The following is a 20,458-nucleotide window of genomic DNA, read 5'->3' as shown; positions in this document are numbered from 1 at the left end:
AGGTCAAGATTTCTTGCGCTCTGGAAGAAGGGAGTCTGACACATGGGAAGGATTCTACAATGTTGATGGAAACAAGACAGAGCAGTATCAGTTCCTTTGCTTTGCTTCATGGGATTTACTGAAGTATATGATGTACCATGAGGCATACCTACTTAAAAGGTACAATATGAAAAGCTCTGACCTGGATACACCATGGAGCTACACCAGTCAAGGCAATGATACCATGACTTGCAAAGTCCTCTTCACAGCCATGGGCACATGGGACCCCGCCCTTCTACATCCTACCCCACTGTAGAGAAGATCATGTGGATTCTGTCCTTTATTCTACTGAGGTGACTTATCATCATCTTGGTTTTCAAGGTTCACAACTCTGTTTCTTCTAAACTCTTCCCCGCTTACAGCATTTCACATTTCATTGTTTCTCTTTGCCATCTTTGGCCACTTTATTATTATGGTATGGTTTTCTTTCATTTCTAGGCTTGGATTTTATTAAGTTTCTTGAATGTATGGATATACAGCTTTGATCTAATTTGGAATATTCTTTACCAGTATTTTTTCAGACTGATATATCTCCTCCTCTCTCTTCTTGGTCAGGACCTTAACTACTATTATTATAACAGGCTGTTGACATCTCATGGCCTTTTGGATTCTGTGAATTTACTGTGTTCCTCTCTGCATAGCTTCTCCTGCTCTGTATTCAAGTTCACTAATCTTTTCTTCTGCTACGTCTAATATGCCTTCATCTGCTACCAGGCATGTTTCACACCAGATATTGCATTTTCACCTAAGTTCACTTTCAATATATGTGTGCATCTTTCATGCCTCTTTTTGAATATATGGAACAGTTACAATGATTTAATGCCTGTACTAATTCCCAATTTACTTCCTTATTGTGAATCACATTTTCCTGCTTATTTCTGTGCCCAATAATTTTTGTATTTGATGTAAACATCATAAATTTTATCTTGCCCAGCATTTATTATCTATACAGTCCTGTAAGGATTCAGGGGAGGCTGAAACAGTGCTAACTCTGAGGCAATACTATACTTTCTTATGTAATACAAGAGGCTAGCTGGTAGGCACAGGCTTTGCCCCCTGCTAGGGGTGTGCACAGAAATGTTTCCGCTAATCCTTTTGAGTGGGCCTTTCTGCAGCCTCAAACAGCTTTCTTGAAGAATGTACTTATCAGCATCCAGCTGAGTTCTAAAGGAGCCCCTCTGCAGATGAAAGCAGAGTCCTTTCTCTGTGCTGCTCCCACTCATCACTCTCTTTTGCATAAACTCCAGCACCTGGGTCTCCCTGCATGCTTAACACAGTCTGTCCATGATTCCATCTCCTCTCATGTCTCTCAGGGCATCAAGCCCAAGACCAGTTTGTTTCCCATCTCAGAGAGATCACCACTCTTCGGTGCCCTCTTGGTACCACTGCTTCACACATGGTATCAATAATTTAGCTGTTGCACTGTGGGAGGTAAACATCACTCCATCCTTACTGGAATCCAAGTCCATGGTTCTTATCCACAGACACAGAAAGAGGTAAAGGAATGTATGCATATTTATTTGTACACAAACATACATGCATGTATATTTGTAGGCGTGTTTACATATGCATGTGAATGAAAAGGCAAATGCTGGAAAATGTGAATGGTGGCATTAAAGGCTACAGTCGAGTTCGTATACTCTTCATGATAATTTCTCTCAAAGACTTTCTGAAGCAGTACATAAACCTGCCTTCTCAAACAGAGTGCCTTGCCTCCATCTTTGGTAACTATGGCCATCCCACTGAACATAATGCAGCAAAGGACAAAGACAACGACACTCGGGAGATACCAAAGCTGCGCAGGGCAGGCTGATGTCCACTGTCTTCAGCAACTGTTACTTGATTTCTCTAATGCTTTCTCTTTAATCTTGGCCATCAGCTTCTCTTTCTGCCTGTGCCTAGCCACAGCCCCACCTCTCTCCCATGATCTGTTCCTGTAACCTCCTATAGTTGGAAAAGCATGTAAGGAAACTGCCTATTAATGTTCAGGCAGCACAAGTCTATTTGTGGTTTCTGATCTGTTGTAAGTGGTCATATGTTAAGTATTACTGTTTCCTAAAGTTTCAAATTCGTTCAGGTCTTCAGAAAGGGGGATAAATACAACTTTCAAAACGTCAGCACCATTAGGAAAGACCACTGTGCTAGGAATAACTCCCACATTCGTCCCTAGCACCCAGGTGAGAGATTCATCAACATCATTACCTGACTTTTTGAAAAGCTTTTCCAAGACATAGTCATCACTGCTTCGCCCCTTGGCCATGCTCTCCTGCTCAGGGTTCTGTGAGCGGTATCGCCTTTTCTTCACCAGGTGTGGAACTCGAGTTCCCTCAAACTTGGCATCTCTGCAATGCTTGGAGTTCTTGGCCTTTTGCTTGGGCTGCAGACATTTCTCTGGGGTCTCTTCCTTTGCTGCATCATGTTTCCTTTTTGATTTGTGCTTACAAAAATGACCTTCTGTTTGTTCACTCATGAGAGCAGGTCCTGTCTGAACCCGGCAGCATTCCCCTTTGGAGGAAGGACCCTGCTTCTCACTGGTGCTCGCCTCACCAGATGGCCCGGATGTTTGGTCGACTACTGGACAACCTGAACGCTTCCCATCTCCACTCATCTCTGACAGCTGCTCCAGGTTGGACCCTGCACCTGTCTCTTCTCCAAAGACAACACTGCTAGTTCCGCTCCCACTCGGGTGACAGTCGCCCTGCACAGGGCCCCTTTCTGTAGAAGGAGCACTTCCTGCAGGCCCCATCGCCTCGGACTTTTCTTCAGTCAGGGTGGCACCATTAGCAGCTGTGTCAGAAACGGGGAACTTCTTGCATTTGGAATTTGTTCCTGGGGCTGGTGGAGTCTTTCTTCTTAAACGGCATTTGGGTGTCTGAACATCGGAGCCTGTTCCTGAAACAGGGAAAACGCGGCTACTGTTACACTGCAGAATTCTTATGCAATTGGTTAATTAAATGACTTAATGTAATACCTGCAAAAATAGCACTTGTTTCAGTGCTCTGGGATGCGTCAGGACTACTCAGAGTAAACAGCTCGTAAAGGTCATTGGATTTGAAGAAGCGCCTTTGTTTTGGGTCTTTTAGCACTCTGTTTGTCAAAAATTGCTTGAAGATTTGTCTAAAAAGATAAAATTACACTGGTATGAAACATGTTTAGCTGTAATTTAAAATTCCACTTATGAGAGATGGGGCTGGAGAAATTGCTCAGCAGTTAAGAGTACTGGCTACTCTTCCAGAGGACCTGGGTTCAATTCCCAGCACCCACAGGGCAGCTCACAACCCCCTGTAACTCCAGTTCCAGGGAATGTAATGCCCTCTCTTTTGGCCCCTGTAGTCACTGCATGAACATCGTGCACAGACATACATGCATGTAGGATACCTAGACATAAAGATAAAGGTTAATTTTTGTTTTAAATATGAGAGAGATGCTAACAAGCAGATCTATGAATGATTAAACCCCCCTCCCCAAACTTTCAGCCATGGAAAATTACAACTCGACATACATAACACATCAGGTGGTCTCACAAGTTTTATAAATTTTAAATCAGAAATGATACCTTATTATTCATGCCCAATGAGTTGTTTGTTTTTTAACCCCTAAGACCTATCACATTTCAAACCCACCTTTCACATTTATGTGCCCCAACCTCTACAAGCTGTAAGGAGCCAGTCAGTCTTCCCTGATTCATGGGCCAAGGCCTGCCCTGCCCTCTTGTGATGGGTTCAGGGTTTTGCATAGCCCTCACCTCCCTGCTCCCCAGCCCCCACCTGCTGGTCTACACTCTGTAAGGTCATACACTGTTGTCCTTTCCACACAGCATTACCAAAAGGAACGCCATCCCCTCCTATCCACTTGTGTTTCAGCCTAAAGCTTTCTTTTCACAAGACTGACATCATCTCCAGGCCCTACAAGAAGCCCCTAAGAACACAAAATGTTTCTGGAACAGCCCAGTGTTGGTGCAGGTGTTGGATATGGGACAAGAATGAAGTCTGAGGGGCATAGGAGAAGCTGTCAGTGTCTGGACTCTCCCTGTAGTTACCACTGCCTCAAACTGTCTAGTTACAAGAAAAAGGCAGAAGAAGAAACACATGCTGCCACCCTCTCCGAAGGTCACCTGAATGTCCCGGCTTCACTTCTGTCACTTCTCAGTTCTTCTAAAAGCAAGTGGCATGCTACAGTAAGCTAGAATGTTCCCCCAGAAAACAACATCAAATTTACATGTAAGGAGTCCCTGATTTAGATTAAGACACATAATTACTACGTTCAGATATTTTAAAAAACAGTAAGGTTGGCTGGCTATAGTGGCCCATGTCTTTAACAGGCTGATCTCTGAGTCGAGGCCAGCCTGCTCTACAGAGTGAGTTGTAGGCCAGCCAAGGGTACATAGTGAGAATCTGCCTCAAAAACAAAACAAAACAAACAACAAACAAAAAAGTAATGGCTCAAAATATGTTTTAATGGCAAAGAAAAAATAAAACCACAAAACAGTCAGTGATACCCCTTCAGTTATAGTAATTATTCCTCTAAGATGAAAGACTCTTCTAGACCAACACTTGAAATGGTAACAACCTTTCTTGGTGAAAACTCTAGGTTAGGAACTTGAGGCTCCGTGGCCGTGTGTACTGACCGGTGGTAGATCTTTTCCTCAATGGTGCCAGCCGTCAGAAGCCTGTAGACAGTAACCTGCTTCTTCTGACCTATCCTCCATGCTCGCTCCCGGGCCTGAGGCAGAGAGAGGTACATTAATACGGGCCCTTCCAGACCAAGGGCCAAAAAGAGAAAGCAGTAGCTGATCACTGCCTTCCAGCCCCCAGTCCAAATTCTGTCTGAGAAGAAACATACACTTGAGGCCTGTGCAGGTGGATGAACAGTCAGGACAAAGAGAGAACCAAGACTGCGTGACTGAAGACATCATCCACTGTTTGTGAGCCCTCTTCACACCATGGCTCACATGGACGCTGTGGATAAACAGCTGAGGACTCTCCCAGTCTGTATGAGTGACTGTGTGTTCCTTTACTCCAGACAACAGAATGTGACCAAAATGCAGATGCACTTGAAGCCAGGTATAACATTAGAGCTCCTGATGAAAACTAAAGCTAACAGCAAGCTGTCTTTCTGCAGACACCTTCTCTTCATGGAACTGACAGACCTGTGTGTCGGTGCTTGGGTTCCAGTCAGGGTCGTAGATGATGACTCTGTTGGCCCCGGTCAGGTTCACTCCTATGCCACCCACCCGTGTGGTCAGAAGAAAGACAAAGATGGACGTGTCCTACAGGAAAGATCCAGAACAGAGTGGGCACAGTTGAGAACTGCTACAGCTCTGCACTCCCCACACAGCCCTTCCACAGGCTCTGCTGGTTACCAACCCACCCAAACCTCATGTCCCAGAATCCTCTGGGAATCAAGCTCTCATCTCAGAGCTCCTACTTGACACTTTTTAATAACTGTGTCAAGTACAGACACATGCAGACACTCTCACTGGCCATGCTTCACCAGATCTCAAACCTCAACATTTCATTTCTAAATCTCACATGCCCACTTCTCAAACCCTAAAGTGCACGTCAAAGGCAAAATGTCACCAGGCATGGTGGTGCACACCTTTAATCCCAACACTTGGAAGGCAGAGGCAGGTGAATCTCTGTGAGTTTGAGGACAGCCTGGTCTACATAGTAAGCTCCACACCAGCCAAAGGTACATAGTTAGACCATATTTCAAAGAAAACTAACAAACAAAACAAAACACTCAAAAGGATAATGTCCCCCTTCCCTTTAGCCAGACAAAGACCTTTCAGGGGGCTGTGAGGGCGGACATGCGCACTCCTTACCCTGCACACAGGCACCCCTCCTGCCTCCTGTCAAATCCCTTGTTACCTCGTTGTATCTTGCAATCAGCGGCTGTCTTGATGCTATGGTAGTGGTCCCGTCCATTCTGAGATAGGAATACTTGTGGGCTCTCAGGAACACTTCCAGTATGTGCAGCGTCTGTTGAGGGATGAAGGAGACAGTCTGCAAACCAAATATGCCCCAAGCGAGTGCTTCTCCTGTGTAAGTTTGCCTTCCCCAGTGGGCCTGCACTCAAAGTGTTTCTTGCTTTCAGGAAGAGAAATAATACTGCTACCGGAGAATTTTTGCTAACTCCTTATGATGTAAGTATTCCAACCTGACTACGATGCCAGACTCCTACAGCCAAACTCCCACACAGTCCTGAAGTGACCCATGGGCTGTCACCTCGGCCTCGTGGCAGATCTCCTATCTGTCGGGGGACATCCTGTCTTTTGCACTTGTGGACATGAGTCCGAAGACGCGACCTGTTTGCTGGATGCAGCTTGGGCACTCACCTGCCTTGACTGGGAGAACAGCAGCACTCGCTGACCCTGCTTATGCCATATTTTCAGCAAAGACTCAACCACAATCATTTTCCCAGAACGTTTCCAGTAACCAAACTGATCTTCCTCTAGCTCGTCTTCTGGAAGACCACTGAGATTCTTGGGACCCCCAGAAAAGAGGTCAGGGTGGTTGCAGATCTTCCTCAGAGCTACAAGTCCAGAGAAAATCTGTGATTAAAACAACAAGGACACACGAGCTCAGATTACCCTGTGTAAACAACAGGAAAGGAGGAAGACATGTCACATGGAGTCACTTTTACCAGCTTGTTGATTTCCTCTCTAATGTCAACACTATGAGAAACAGTCTGAAGGCTTGGTCCCCAGTGTGGCGGTGTCCAGATATAGGGCTTTTCGGAAGTGACTGGCCCAGGAAGGCTCTGACCTGCTCAACAGACTGATCCACTGATGGGACTGGCTGAAGGAAGTGGCCTGGAGGTATGCCTTGTCCCCAGCTCCCTTTCTGAGAGCCCAAATTCCCAGCCCCACAGGGGAGCAGCTTTACCTTCCCATGTGCTTCCTGAAATGACCTGCAGCCCCACCCAGGGCCAGAAACAACAGCCAGGTGACCATAGGCTAAAACCCTGACACCGTGAGCCCTAAACCTTCCTTCCTTCAAGTTGACTTCTCAAGTATGTTGTCATAGTGACAGAAAACTGACTAACACAAGCTGGAAGAAATCATCTTTCACTCATGTTCTTATCCTGACTGGACAACTTCCCTGGAAGAAAACAATTTCAGTGGACTGAACATGTCCCCAGAGCTCATAGTCAATTGCTGATAATTCGATTTTTTCACTAGAAAAAAGGGTATTTAGTCCACAGCACTGTAAAATGACATTAAAAAAACTAAGATACCTTAAAAACACAGGCCAGAAATGTCATACCAATCCGTGCCTTATCAAATGTCTCCTAATCTTACATATCTAAGTACCCTAAAGCCCTGTGGCTTAGTGTGTGAGCCAGAGGCTGAAGTTCTCTTTACTGCTACTGCATCAGAAAGCAAACATACATGACAAATACATGAACAGAAGAGATGTGCAGGGTTGGGTCCAGCAACAGAAAAGGACTAGAGGCTGAGGTTTGCTCGCCCCAGCCCCCAGGCCGGACCCTGACACAGGGTGCTTATGAAAGTGTAAGAATGATTCAGGCAGAGGCCACCCTGGCCTACAGAGTGAGTTCCAGGACAACCAGAGCTACACACAGAAACCCTGTCTTGGGAGTGGGGGAAGATTCAGGCTGTGACTGGTTTGAAAGTTTAAGTAAAAAGGAAGAATCATAAATTAAGCCAATTTTCAGAGAGTATAGTAGATTTAACTAAGCAACAGTTATACTAACAACAGAAGACCTGAGTAAGTCAGGAACATGGTCAAAACTCTCCAAAGAGTCACAAAACAAACAAACAAAGAAACTGCTGAGAAGTGATTAATAGGACAAACCATCTAAATCTGAAAGTACAGGCACCTGAGTGTAAGGATAACGGCAGCCACTGCAGAGCCTGGGGCAGGCACATGGTGTGAGTTCATCTCTGTCCACCTCAAAGCCTGGGAGCAGGACAGAGTGGACTTGTGTACACTCACATGCACCTACAATGGGGCAGAGGGAGGATTATGGTTGCAAGGCTCAGCATGCATTTAAGGTCATGCAAGCATGCACATGCTAGGGGAAAGGCACAACACCCAAATGCACTGGACTGCTAAGGCTTGTTTGGAAAGCACTCATGGAAACAGCGTTGTCTGGATAAATAGAAAGAAGAACTTCTCTACTTGGCCCTAGGAAAGTTACATGTCAAGTCAGTGAAACTATGTAAGGGTATAAGTGTATTTGCAGCTTTAATCTATTATAAACCTACCACTCCCTAAACAGATGCACACTCATGCTGAATGTTGACAATGCCGCTATAGGTACATGTGAAAATGTCCTCTTCAGTATGCCCCTATATTCCAACGGTCTGGGTTTTCCCCTACACTCTGCACGCGATTCCTAGTCCTGCAGGGCCCATTCCTGTGCTCTTCCCAACTAGACCACAGTGCTGGATTCAAGTACACCAGGCCTATAATCCAGTGGAGATGAGCCACGAGTTCTCCAGTGTAATGAGCTTTCGCACTTCAGGAAGGGCTGCAGACTCAGTTAAAGTTCTCCCAAAATGTCTTCACAAAGGGCACAGAAAACACCTGACCCTGTGGCAGCATGTTCCAGCTAAGTACAATTCAGACACCCAGCTTCCAGTACTCATGACTCAACTGGTCCATGATGTTCCTGCCATTGTGCAGTCCCAGCATCACATTCTCATGTCAAGCACTTGGGGACACACCACAGAGACAAGGAATTCTAGAAAGCCAAACTCCAGATCTGCATGATTTACATAATGGGATTTCTGAGCAGACACTGTCAAATTCTGGACAGTACTAGGAAGTGTTTTCACAGTCCTGAAGAGGAGAATGAATAAATAAATTCCTTCCATACACTGGGGACAGTCGGGTTCGAACCTGAGAAATCTGGTTTCTAAGATGGTGGTGCTCTGCATGAGACTCACTGAGAAGCTGATACAATCTACAAGTCTTCATGACCACGCCCTGGTAATATAATTTTGGTCATAATTTCTGGGAAAACCCAGCACGGTGCTGGACACCACCCCCTGCCAGGTTAAGAGCCTTAGGTAGCAGGACTCACGGTCACATCCCCACCTTGGGTCCAGCTTCCTAGCTCAGGGCTCCACCCTCATACCAGTGACCCTGCTCCTCACACCACACCTGTCTCCAGCTGTGGCTATGACCCCGCAGCCACTCCACAGATGGCAGGGGAGTGAACCAAGGCGGCATGACACAAGAAGCCTGGCACATTCTAAACAGCAGCTTCTCTTCCTGCCCCACCCTCCTTGGTAACAACTTAGATCTCTGGTGTCTGCTCTTTGGCTGACCTGATTCTCTCCATTGAGAATCCTGTAAACTTCCTTGGAATCAATGAAATTCTGGTAGACTTTATGCTGCTCATCAGTTAGGCGGCAAAATAAGACCTGTAAGGGAAAAAGAAAGAAACAATGATTAAATTATCAATAAGATTCCCTAGAAAAATAGTACAATGTACACAATTTTAACTACAATGATACATCTCTCAGCTAAAGAGACTTCTCCCTTTTCCATATCATCCATCTAGTTCCAGCCCATCACTCAGCAGCCCCTCCAGACTGGCTTCCTGCTCATAGGCAGTCTCAGGACCCAGGTGGCAGCCATGTTTCATTTCAGCTCAATGTGACGAGAGACTCTCCCTCAGGCCAGTCACCTGCACGCTGCTTGGCCAACTTTGCAGGAATCTTGACCTCACCTGGAACCAAGTTTACCAGGCCCTAACAGCAGCCCCACCTTCCCAGCCCACTGGGGTTAATTACTCCACGCCATCACATTGCCCACTTCCTGCCTTTCAGTCCCTTCTCTCTAAGTCTAGCACCTCCACCTCAAGGCTTGACTTTCTTCCCAGCCTATCCTGCTCTCATGGGATGTACTTTTAACTATCCTTGTACTACCCATGTGCACCATCATCCCCATCTGCCCCACAAGCTTCCAGAGCCAATCAAGTCACCCGCCCACCTTGACTGCTTTATAGCCAGTGCCCAGCAGCAGTCCCAATCCCACAGCAGCCTACCACTGTCTGCCCCAAGAGGCACCTCTCCACACACTGTCTAACACCATCCAAAAGCCCAAATAGCTGTGCCAATGCCCTGGGGCTTCCTAAGCCACTCACTCATCTACCAGCCATCTTTGTCTCAACATCTACACACAAACAACCAGACAAATAAAAAACAACAAAACCAAACTCGAAGCTACAGGCTCCACATCCATAGGGGTTTGGTTCCCATCCCTAAAATGGCTCTACTTTTGCATCTACCTCATCAAAGTGAACAAGACAGTCCAATGCAGGGCCAATACTTCAACCTTAGCACTGGATCTGAACACCTGCCTGTCACATCTACCTGTCTTCCTCAGGATAGTCCCCTACCCACAGGCTTTCTACAGGCAAAGGGGGACGTCCTGAGAAAACACGGGACAGCCTTACCTGCCAGCTGCTGCTCACGCCAGCATCTGGTGCAAGTCACTGATGCCACTGAAAATGCCCCAAAGCATCAGAATTGACTTCAGAGCTGCTAAGTGCACCAGGCTTTTGCCAGTTCCGCTATCTGTCCTCCACTCTACAGCTCCAGCCCTGCCTCCCAGCTCACTTCAGCCTGTCGGCCTGGGCTTCTATCTTCCTAGCTAGCTGCTTTTTTGCGCTCTCTTCTGATGCTGCTGAGGAGAGCAGCTGCTTCTCTGCTTGGTTTCCACATGCTCTTTGAGCAAACCAGTCTCTGCTCAGAACTGTAACACCTTCCCAACTCACTGCTGGCTACGACCAGCCTAGACCCTTCTCCCATCTTTCAACTTCTGATGTCAGTGGACCTTGTCTAAGTACTTCAGCATATCCTAAATTCAACTCATCAGCTGGTTGTCCTCTGGAAGCCTCTATCACAGCAGACCCATCTCACTGTCCAAGGGCTTTGGGAGGACACAAAGATAAAATAAGCTGAGATATGGGGGAAGAAAGAAGCAGGGATGAAGGTGGCCTTGGTGACAGATGTCTGGGATCCTTCAACCTAAAAATCTACAATGCGTTTTACTTCAAGGCCCTGAGCAGAAGGTGCAATCATCTATTAAGATAACATCATGATGGATTCAAGTGTCATCCTTGTAACACCAACTCAGATGCCATCAACCTCTTCCACAGTATATTCTCAGGAATATATTCATAAAGAGTAAAACCGGTCCTTCTCATGACCAGCAGAACCGAAAATCTGACCTCTAAATGGCCATGTGACTACCTGCTTAGCTACACTCTTTCTTGCTTCTAGCTTCAGCCACCCTGGCACCCCTGCTGGCCCACGAGTATCAATACCCTGCCCTACCCATCCCCTGCAATTCTTTCTCCAAACCCCACACAACTCCTTCTTTGACCTTTCTTAAGCCTCAGCACGATTAACGGGTCAAAGGTCTCCTCTGACCATCCATTGGAGAAAGCCCATTCCTTCAACGTGTCTTATCCCCGACTTAGTGAAAACACCCACGTACCCCCACCTTACTTATTTGTGACCCTACGAGGTTTATGGTAACAAGACTGCTCTTCTCATTGCTGTGTCCCAGGAATGCATCAGGGGCTTAAAAAAAATGGAAATATTTTCAAGTAGTTATAGGGTTAGGCCCACGTGTTAACAGAGGGAAACCAAAGCCTGTGAACTAGAGCAACGTACAGCCAGGAAGATACCAAAGATGGGTACAGTGACTAGCAAACCAGGCTGTCCACAGCCCAGGACCAGAGCTATAGACCTGGTCAGTTACACAGACACACGCACACTTGAGTAATGCTTGGTCACCTCCCAGATTCACAGACCTGTTCATTTTTATCTGGCAAAGAAAGGCTCATCTTGACATCTGATTTCATTCTCCGCAGTAGGTAGGGGTTAATGGTGTCTCTTAAGACACATGCACACTTATAGGCCGTTTTAACCTTTTAACAGAAGAAAGAAAGATATTAGCTTAGGGAATACATGTGCTTTTCCCAATTGATTCCATATCTTAAAAGTTAAAGAATGATCAACAGGTATATAAATTCAACTTAGAAAAAATCAAGTTAGTTAGTTCTACATGCTCCCGGGGTAACATCTCTCAAATTAACATCAGAAAAAAAATTACCTCATTAGCCAAAATAACACAAGAGAAAACCTGTTTAACCATGCTTTAGCCCCTCTTCTATACTTGTTTTAATTATTACTGTACTATTTAGTTAGGTCTGAAAGTAGAGATTTATTTGGCTACTGACCATCCTCTAGGGGAAAAACTAGTTTCAAACAAATCCCTATTTATAATATAATCCTGTATTCTCCAAAAGCTACAAAGGAACTGGCCTCTCACAAGGGCAGAGATCAAAAGCTAAGTGTGGGGGGAGCTGGAGCAGTGGGAGTCACCAGCTAATAAGGGGCGATTAGGCTTCAGGGAATAAGTTCAAGAGGAGTCCTATGATCCTAGAAATGAAAGGTCACTCTGGCCTAAAATGGAGCATATGGCTCCATAATGGACATGGCCACATGAGAGGGTATTAACTGTACACAGAAAAACAAAGACCCACAGCCCAGGAAGCCACACCCTCTCTAATTCACTTACAGGCAAGCAAAGGCTTCAATTAATTATTGATACTTTAAAAAATTCAAAATAGGTTTAACAATTTAGTAAATTACCATTTCATAGAAGAAGAAAAATCTAAAATTTAAAGGTAAGAAATTTATTTTTAAGAGAAGTCTGAGCATAGTCAACACAGAAAAGTTCAAGTTAAACACATTATTAACATGTTAGAAATATTTGGAAAGACCCTAAGCACTCCTCACTCACGTCTGCATTGTGTGTGTCCACCTGTCTTCGTGCAGATGTTGTGTGAACAGACATGAATAATTATAAAACACAGGCAGTACCTAGGATACCAACAGTCTAAACTGAAAACTTCTGGTCTCAGGGTTAGATGTGACATCTCCTATAGTTACAGCTTCACTGCCTTGTTCTAGATGTCCCTTTCCACATTCTCCTTGTGGTATGCCACTGGATTTCTAGGGAGGCTTCTAGTATCCAGTCACCTCCCATCATATTAGCCCCAGTCTGACACATAATTACCTGCAGGCAGACTATCTTCACAGGATGCAACAGCATATAGAAAACATGGCCTTAAGCAAGAAGAGCAAATAAAAGCAATGCCCCTTTCACATTCAGACCTTGCCACTCAGAACTAAGAACAATATGCTCAGCAATTTCCTCTTACCCAGTTTTGCTTTCTGTGAAGCCAACTGCTACTTAAAAATATTACATGGAATATACAGAAGGAAAACAGTTCACTAGTTTTAAATTCTGTGTTCTTTATGTAGTTTAATAAAATCTTGTATAGCTCTGCTCTGTTCCATCCAAGACACAACTCATTCCTCTGCCAGGTGTATCCCACTGTGTATGACACCCACCCATTAGTCATCAGCAGTGAGTTCAGTTATCAGACTGCCTGTCCTGTACCACGGGGCTCGAAGAAAGGGACTGGTAGTCTTCATAATTCCAGGCACTTGCCAGATGTCTTTGAATGTATCTCCTATACACAAGGAAGTATTATTGCACACAAACTTCTGAGACAAGGATTTCAAGAAACACACTGTATGTTCTTGTTCTCAGGATATCTCTCCACAAAAGACTTGTTAATTCCCAATCAGAAATATGAAATCTAGAGTTTAGAAATCTGGCCTAAACAACTTTACCAGGCAGTCCTCAGTAATAGGACAAAGCAAGAGACTCTACATACTGAGAAATGTGTAGCTTGAACACAATGTGGAAGCCATGTGAGACAAACCCAAGAGGAGGGTATAGTTCACAAGTAACAGGCCTAAAGCCTTCAAAACTATCAAGGTCACGACAGGCAAAGATGCTTAGAACTGTTCCTCATTAAGAGCAGATAAAGGGGCAGAGAGACTGGACAGCACTGGCATAATGTGAAGAACAGGCTAGAAACAGAACACTGTCCCGCCTCTGGAGGGAAATCAGGGGAATGAATCTATGTCTGTCTAGTGGCTGTTCTGTACTCTGACCCCAGATAAATTTATTAGGGTGCACGATATATTGGGGAACACAATATCACCACAGGAGTGGCTCCTTGTGTCTTTCCCAGCTTCCAGTCTACCTCTTCTCACTGTAAAAGGCACACTGCCCTGGTTGGCACTACAGTGCACACTGCCCAGAACTGCTCAATCTTTTTCATGATTTCTCAATGCTCTTGTGATCACTTCCAAACTATTTTTAAACTTCTCATCTGAGAGCCACTTCCCAGGAAAAGCCAACAGTGAAACCATTTAATTCCTATTGTGAAAAGAGAAATTTTAGCCTACTGCTTTCATTTAGTAAATGGTGTACTTGATATTTTTAAAACCTTATCTGCAAAAATACAATCTAATGAGTAAAGACAATTTTTGATTTTTATTAGACACCAATTTATAAACCTGGCCAGACTTTGCTACAAAGTATAATGTTTGGGAAAATGCCAAAGGTGTCACTGTCTACCATATTACCTGTACTGGGGAAGCATTGGAATAGCCCCCCATAGTGATGGGGACAGAGAACTGCTCCATAAACACAGGCAATGTGCCTAGCTTTCCCGGGAAGATGAAGTCGAAGAGTGACCACAACTCTCGGAGGTTGTTCTGCATCGGTGAACCCGACAAGATGATCCGATGAGGAGTGCGGAACTAGTTGGGCAAATGAGACATCTTTTATGAAACTGACTTTGTTAACACACAAACACCATCCAACCCAAGGCACTCCCAAGGAATAGTTACTTAGCACATTTAGTAGTCACTTTTGTTTGTCCATTATTTTGGACCTTCCAAACTGTGGATATTTTGTCCACTTTTCTAACTGCATATGGATGAAAACACTGGAAGAATTCTATCTTACTGTTCAAGTCGAACACCACCTTAGCATTGGGTGTGGCTACATTCTAACAACTGAGCCTTATAAAAGAGCTAAACAATGAAAATCACAAAGGACAGGCATAAAGAATTTTCTACATTAAGACAGAATTCAGTAAGTGTGTTCATAAAGCAAATAGCCTATTCTAGAATTAAATACCACTGCCCATCTAAAACCCCCCTCACTGTAAGCAACCATACCTGTTTGCAAGCAAGGGTGACTGCAGCATTTGGATTTCGAATTTTGTGTCCCTCATCTAAGATCACATAGTGCCAGTCATGTCTGCTAATGTCGTCTTGCATCAGTCGGATGTAGGAATAAGAGGTTATCAAAACTCCATGACAATGAACAATATCTCGGATCAACTTCTCCTATAACGACAACATCAGAAGGGAAGATTTAAGTAAGTAGCAAAAAAAGAAAAAGAAAAAGAGAAAAGGAAAAGCAAACATGACCTAAAATGACAATCTAAAGGTGAGATTTGGATTAACATGAGACCACCCAAACCACACTATAAGAATATACAACCACACATACCGTCTACTAACACACATCAGCGCTTTGCATTTGGTTAACCTGCAAAATAGTAAACACACTGAAGTCGAGCCCTCACAGAAGGTAGCTTATAATAATGTAACCATTTACTCAGTTGTTACTTTTCTACCTCATTCTTTATGTCTGTCCCTGTTACATGTTAAAAACAAAGTTGATGAAGAATGATTATTTTATAAGAAAAGCAAGAAAATGAAGGAAAACACCGAAGACAAAAGACATACTGAATGGTATGAGGTGAGGCAGAAAAGATGTAAAGGCAATAACTTAAAAGAATAATAGCTAAAATCCCACATAACTAGGAGACCTGAATCTGTGGAGAAAAACATTCCAAATGTCAAGCAAAAACACGAAAAGGCCTTATTCCAGACACACCAGCCTAGATGGCGGAGTCCTAAAAGGAAAGAATAATAGAGAGAAAGTCTAGGCATGAGAACATAAAGAAAAGGTTTCCTTCCGAGGAAATAGTCCACATCAAACATCGTTTCTGAGACCTACAAATGTCAGAAAACAGAGAAATACATAACTCTTAGCAGGGAAAGGTTGCCAGGCAGTGGTGGCACATGCCTTTAATCCTAGCACTCAGGAGGGAGAACCAGGCGAATCTCTGTGAGTTCGAGGCCAGCCTGGTCTACAGAGTGAGATCCAGGACAGGCACCAAAACTACGCAGAAAAACCCTGTCTGGAAAAAACCAAAAAGAAATCCATTCAAGCAGGGAAAGGTCAAAACCTGGAGACCTGCTTGATCTGGGCTTGAACCAGGCCACTCGGAAGCTAGGCACACTGCTAAGTGCGGGTGGGGTACCTCACAGAAACCTGCTGTGGCAGAGGGGCCAGGGTGGGGCTCCCTACAGAAAGCATGCTCACACCACTCCTGGAGCAAGGACAGAGTGACCACCATGAACTCTCCTCTACACATGGAAACTCTGGCGTGGATCTGGTCCCACAGATCTGGTTGCACTGCTCACACTGCTCCTGGAGCAAGGACAGAGTGACCACCATGAACTCTCCTCTACACATGGAAACTCTGGCGTGGATCTGGTCCCGCAGATCTGGTTGCACTGCTCACACTGCTCCTGGAGCAAGGACAGAGTGACCACCAGGAACTCTCCTCTACACATGGAAACTCTGGCGTGGATCTGGTCCCGCAGATCTGATTGCACTGCTGCTCACCATATCACAAAAGAAAACTTAAGGGTGAAAATTCTGTACTACATGCATATCATTTCCTTAAAAATCCCATTAATACATGAAGTATAACACAGAATACTTTTAAATAATGAAAAGGGGTATATTTTAAGTATTACTATAATTCCTGTTTAATTTATAAAACCTGGAGGGAAATCAGGGGAGTGAATATAAAAGTGGACCCAAACCCAAACCTCCACCCTTCCCAGACACTGTCTTGTGTGTGTGTGTGTGTGTGTGTGTGTGTGTGTATGTGTGTGTTCACACAACGTGGAGGCCAGAAGACAACTTCCAACTTCCAGTGTGTGTGTGTGTGTGTGTGTGTGTGTGTGTGTGTGTGTGTGTGTGTGTTCACACAACGTGGAGGCCAGAAGACAACTTCCAACTTCCAGTGTGTGTGTGTGTGTGTGTGTGTGTGTGTGTGTGTGTGTGTGTGTGTGTTCACACAACGTGGAGGCCAGAAGACAACTTCCAACTTCCAGTGTGTGTGTGTGTGTGTGTGTGTGTGTGTGTGTGTGTGTGTGTTCACACAACGTGGAGGCCAGAAGACAACTTCCAACTTCCAGTGTGTGTGTGTGTGTGTGTGTGTGTGTGTGTGTGTGTGTGTGTTCACACAACGTGGAGGTCAGAAGACAACTTCCAGTGTGTGTGTGTGTGTGTGTGTGTGTGTGTTCACATAACGTGGAGGTCAGAAGACAACTTCCAGTGTTGTTCTTCAGGCACTGTCCACCTTTTCTTTTCTTTTTTTTTTAATTAAGAAATTTTTTATTCTTTTTACATACCAATCACAAGTCCCCCTCTTCCCTCCTCCCACTCCTCCAGCCTCCCCCAACCCACCCCCCATTCCCTCCTTCAAGGCAAGGTCTCCAACAGGGAGTCAGCAGAGCCTGGTGCATTTAGTAGAAGCAGGTCCAAGCCCCTTCCCCTGCCTCAAGGCTATGCAGGGCTCCAAAAAGCCAGCTCATGCACTAGGGATGGATCCTGATTCTACTGCCAGGGGGCTCCTTAAGCAGATCAAGCTACACAAACTGTCTTGCTTATGCAGAGGGCCAGGTCCAGTCCTGTGAAGGTTCCACAGCTGTTGGTCTAAGTTTCATGAATTCCCACTAGCTTGGTTTGGTTATCTCTGTAGGTTTCCCCATCATGATCTTGATGCCCCTTGCTCATAGAATCCCTCTTCCCTCTCCTTGACTGGACTCCAGGAGCTTAGTCTGGTGTTTGGCTGTGGATCTCTGCATCTGCTTCCATCAGTTACTGGATGAAGGCTCTCTGATGACAATTAGGGTAGTCACCAATCTGATTACTGGGATAGGCCAGTTCAGGCACCCTCTCCACTATTGCTAGTAGTCTAAGCTGGGGTCATCCTTGTGGATTCCTGGGAACTTCCCTAGCACCCAGTTTCTCCCTGTTCCCTTGATGTCTCCCTCTATCATGGTATCTCTTTCATTGCTCCCCCACTCTGTCCCTGTTCCAGCTCGACCATCCTGTTCCGTTATGCTCTCATCCCCCATCCCCTACCCTCCATTGCCCACCCCTCATCCCCAGTCTACTCATGGAGATCTCATCTGTTTTCCCTTCCCAGGGCGACCCATGCATCCCTCTTTGGGTCCTCCTTGTTAGCTAGCTTCTCTGGAGCTGTGTCCACCTTTTCTTTAAAGACAAGGTCTTGGGCTAGTGAGGCAACTCAGTGAGTAAAGACGTTTGCCAACAAGCCTGGTGACTTGAGTGTGACCGCCACCCAGGCACGGTGGAAGGAGAGCTGAGTCTGACGAGTTATCTCTGACCTCCACGTGCCTCTCACGCATGCGCACACATGAGGAAGGATGACAAAAACAGCCTGGAGCTTAAAGGACACCTAAACCAGATGACGCGGGACACCGACCTGGGACTTAGTAAAGACACACCAAGGAAATGCAAATAAAAGAGGACAGAAGTTGCAATAAAATAACTGATACCATTTATTTTATCTCTTAAAAGGGAAGGACACATTAAAAAAGAAGACTACAAGCCTTTCCCTACATAGAACACTGTAACAAACATGGACAGAGCCCCCAGAGCAACCAGGACAGCTCCTGGAACCCCTGGTCTGAAACCTTCTCACAGACAAGCACTGAGCCAAGCAAATGGAAGTTTCACACGGAGGTTCCGAGAGCTGGGCATGCTGTCAAGCTCCTTCTCATGCAGTCTTATCCACTGCAGCTTGGACAGACAGAGCACCCATCCTTCACGTGTGCGCTCCGGAAAACACCAACTCGGATGCACTGGCAACTCAATGGGCAAGGGAGGGAAAATGACAGCCAAAGAGGAAGGGCCAGTGACTCTTAGAGAAAGTACCGGGGACAGACAGAGCAAGCCGGGTGTGACAGCATACACCTATAGCCCAACACTCAGAACGCAGAGGGTTTACATGGGAAGTCCCAGGCCAGCCAGGGTCACAGAACCAGATCCTGTCTCAAAGAAAGCCAAAATAACAATGGACAGAACAAACAAGTAACTCTGAAAAGATAAACCAAAGAACGGATTCAGTTTGTAGCTTGAAAAATGTCACTTGTGGAAAGAATACAACACCACTAACAGCATATCAGAAAACCTCAAAATGAGTCACAAAAATGAATTATTCAAAAGAGAATGGGCACAAGAAAAATCAGACTAACTGGGGGAGCAGAAGGACTGGAAAAGGGAGTCACATTCTTCCCATTGCAAATTACCTCACACAGGGTGTCCTAAGTGCCACAGGTTCTTCAAACTGGTCCAACTGGTGCTATAAGCAGCAGAGCCCAGTTCTCCAAACTGACAGAACTGCAGAAAAACCCAAAGCTACAGCTATTACTTTACAGATAAAGAAAGTCTAATAACATTCACACCTTGTTTATAATTCAAAAATCTTCCAAAAGAGCTAATTTTATTAATGTCATCTTAAGGAACTGGGAGTTTAAAATTTCTTAGGCCAGGCATGATGGCACACATCTGTAATCTCAACTCTTAGGAGACTGAGGCATGATGCTCACAAGTTGAAGTCCAGCCTGCACTGTAGAGCAAAACCCTCGCTCAAACAAAGGGAAGAGGATGGCTCAGTGGGTAAAGGCGCTTGCTACTAAGACTGACAACCTGAGTTCAATTCCCCAAATCCACAAGGTAGAAAGAGAGAACTCCCACAAGTTGTCCTCACCACCACACAGCTTGTGTATGGGTGCTTGCCTATGGGTTCAAGTTCCAGAACTGAATAAACTGAGTTTGGTTGGTGCACACCAGTAATCTCAGCACAGGGGATGGAGGCTGGAGAGTCAGAAGTTCAAGACCATCCTCAGCTACACAGTGAGACCTGGTTTCAAACAAGGTATGTAGACAATACATGTGTGTGTGTGTGTGTGTGTGTGTGTGTGTGTGTGTGTGTGTGTGTGTGTCTGGTAAAGTGTAAAAGAGTACAAAAAACACTGAAGTGGGAAATTATCTGCTCATGTGCCATAACACACAAGGCATTCAAGGAGATAATAAAAATTGCTTTTTAGACATAAGCCAAAGATACAGTAAAGGCTCAAGAGTGTGACCCATAATATTATCGTGACTACTGTTTTGCCACATTGAAAAGTTCAATGTCTAATGCACAATACTACACCACTTTATTGAACCAGTTCCCTAGTTTGATATTCTGATGAATAAGTCAATTATTGTGGTGGACAGCCTTGAAAACACGGGCAGAGAACTAAGACTCACCCTGATCCCACCTCCTTGACAAGAGTACCACTCCTTCAGCTGCTAGTGCTCAGTACAGAAAAAGAACC

The 20,458-nt window shown here is 45.1% G+C and overlaps 1 protein-coding gene across 1 annotated transcript in view; it reads right to left on the bottom strand.

The window, feature by feature from the left end:
- Positions 1–20,458, bottom strand: part of Ercc6 (ERCC excision repair 6, chromatin remodeling factor) — an 82,383-nt gene that overhangs the window by 11,698 nt on the left and 50,227 nt on the right. The window contains exons 9-18 of the mRNA XM_052733903.1: positions 15,137–15,307; positions 14,537–14,713; positions 11,839–11,955; positions 9,341–9,436; positions 6,377–6,592; positions 5,910–6,020; positions 5,189–5,308; positions 4,667–4,761; positions 3,011–3,156; positions 2,242–2,931 (exon numbers count right to left, since the gene is read on the bottom strand). Of these exons, the coding sequence (XP_052589863.1) occupies positions 2,242–2,931; positions 3,011–3,156; positions 4,667–4,761; positions 5,189–5,308; positions 5,910–6,020; positions 6,377–6,592; positions 9,341–9,436; positions 11,839–11,955; positions 14,537–14,713; positions 15,137–15,307 (1,939 nt within the window). The remainder of the gene's footprint in view (positions 1–2,241; positions 2,932–3,010; positions 3,157–4,666; positions 4,762–5,188; positions 5,309–5,909; positions 6,021–6,376; positions 6,593–9,340; positions 9,437–11,838; positions 11,956–14,536; positions 14,714–15,136; positions 15,308–20,458) is intronic.

The sequence above is a fragment of the Peromyscus californicus genome, unplaced genomic scaffold, assembly GCF_007827085.1.
Source record: "Peromyscus californicus insignis strain IS unplaced genomic scaffold, ASM782708v3 Scaffold_12__1_contigs__length_115047231, whole genome shotgun sequence".
NCBI classification, from domain to species: Eukaryota; Metazoa; Chordata; class Mammalia; order Rodentia; family Cricetidae; genus Peromyscus; species Peromyscus californicus.
Note: the sequence above shows the minus strand (reverse complement) of the source record. Positions and strands in the feature narration are given on the sequence as shown.